This window comes from Olea europaea, unplaced genomic scaffold (genome assembly GCF_002742605.1).
Source record: "Olea europaea var. sylvestris unplaced genomic scaffold, O_europaea_v1 scaffold1412, whole genome shotgun sequence".
NCBI classification, from domain to species: Eukaryota; Viridiplantae; Streptophyta; class Magnoliopsida; order Lamiales; family Oleaceae; genus Olea; species Olea europaea.
In genome coordinates, this window is record NW_019231648.1 from 4,471 (window position 1) to 6,587 (window position 2,117).

General features: G+C 33.5%; 1 protein-coding gene across 1 annotated transcript; it reads left to right on the forward strand.

The window, feature by feature from the left end:
• Positions 1 to 880: 880 nt before the first annotated feature.
• On the forward strand, positions 881 to 1,895 carry LOC111375747. The gene has a single exon (XM_022998614.1). It carries the CDS (start codon positions 1,042 to 1,044, stop codon positions 1,636 to 1,638), a length of 597 nt encoding a protein of 198 aa, XP_022854382.1. The 5' UTR covers positions 881 to 1,041; the 3' UTR covers positions 1,639 to 1,895.
• The last annotated feature ends 222 nt before the right edge of the window (positions 1,896 to 2,117 follow it).

Consider the following 2,117-nt stretch of genomic DNA (forward strand, 5'->3'; position numbering starts at 1 on the left):
TCTGATTGCTAGTATTATCTTTGGTTCCTACGGTGTGCAAATCTTCGTCTAGCTCTTCTTTATAAGAAAATTTCTTCAGGAACTATAAATTAAGCTCCCATTCAATCTTTATTTTTTAAAATTCATTTTTCTTCGTACTTATTTTAACGATAGATTTCATAGATCGACAACTTTTATTAATTTTTCAACCATACATTTTACCGACTTTTATCTAAATTTACTAAAAATCTATTTTTTTTATTTAAACGAAACAAGGGCTAGATCAATAACGGAAGAATAAAAATATTACAGTTCAAAACTAAACTAATATGTTTAAGAATAAGTGAAATATTTATTTTTGTAATTCTTTTCCTTAATTCTTTTCGTTTGCTTTTCTTTGTTATTCTTTTTTTTTTTTATGTCAAGGTGGATGTCAATATTGAGAAATTTACAAAATTTATGGCAGCTTAAATCTATTTTTAGCCTTGATTGGGTAAAATTTATAAATCATTTATAATGGTCAAACTCTATTTTTAACCATATAATTCAATGGATCCACAATGATCGTCCATCAGTCATACTCATTTCTATTTATTTATAAATTAAATGGTTTATAAATTCTTTTCAAAAAAGATTGAGTCACTATCGAAAAGAACTGTTAAGATTAAATTTTTTTTTTTTCTCAATTGTGCTATAACATCACAATATTCATATTTGTTTCCTAACAGATTATGTGATACGATATTTAAACAAGACGCAATGAACCGCGTTTTTAGCCCTAAAACTCCTACATTTTGACCTTAAATTCCTTATTCTCCAAGCAAAGAACTTGTATCGCGCGTTATATTTCGTTATGACGTTGCTGATTCCACCTCATTTCCACGTATGTCCATTCTTCCTATACGGCGGGGCCCGCCACCACACAGTTCTCACACGTTTCTTTATATATCCTTCACCGCCTCAACCGCTCAACGCAATTTTCGCTATTCATTTACGACTCTTCTTCTCCACTCCCCAATTCCCTCTTCAATCCCCAGCAATATTCACCAAAATTAAAATCAAATGGGTGCTTGTTTGTCTTCAAAATCAATTGAATACCAAAACCCATCTGCAAACGTCGTTCTATTGAACGGAGAATTGCGCCAATTTCCAGTTCCTATAACGGTTTTTCAGGTACTTCTCCAATTGGAAAATTCATCTGCAGATTCATTCATTTGCAACTCGGATTGCTTGTATTTTGACGATTACATACCGGCTTTGGCACCAGAAGACGCGCTCCAGGAATCTCAGATCTATTTCGTGCTGCCCAGAACAAAACTTCACTATCGTTTGAGTGCTTCCGACATGGCTGCTCTAGCCGTGAAAGCCAGCGTCGCTCTTGACAAAATTAACGCTGCCTCCGCCTCAAGCCACCGCCGGAAGAGGAAGGCCCGAATATCACCCGTTATGGTGCTAGATCAAAATATCGAGAAGAAGAGTTCTGTTAACAATAACAATACAATGAAGCCCTCAACGTCGGCTCGATTAGGGGTTTCTAGGTCTAGTTCTGTGAGAAAATTGCAGAGATACTCTTCTCGGCGGGCTAAAATGGCGGCCCGATCCTTCAGGATTAGGCTTAGCACTATTTATGAGGGATCTGTGGCTTATGCTCCATTTTAACTCATTCGTTAAATTACCTTTTTTTTTTTTTTTTTTTTTTTTTTTTTAAATCTTAACTTGTGAAAAAGGACCAAAAAAAGGGATTCTTTTGAAAAGAAACTCTGTATGTGGCATAGAGAATACAATCAATTTATGTAAATTCGATTTTTTCTGTTTCTGCAATTAGTTACTGAGGAATGAAGGGTTCAAAAACCAAATGAGTCTGTTCATCTAAACCTGCAATTAGTTACTGAGGAATGAAGAGTTCAAAAACCAAATGAGTCTGTTCATCTAAACCCCTTTTAGTACACATTAAATTTTATTTTATTTTTCTCTTATTTTTAATCACACAATCTTTCACAAAGTAATATTACACGTAAATTGAAAATTTTTCATTTTTTTTTCAATTACTCATTTTTCAAAAAAAATACTATTTCACTCATTATTATTTTAAAAAAGAGGCCCAAAGAGGGCCTAATCTTTAAATCGAGAAGGTTGGA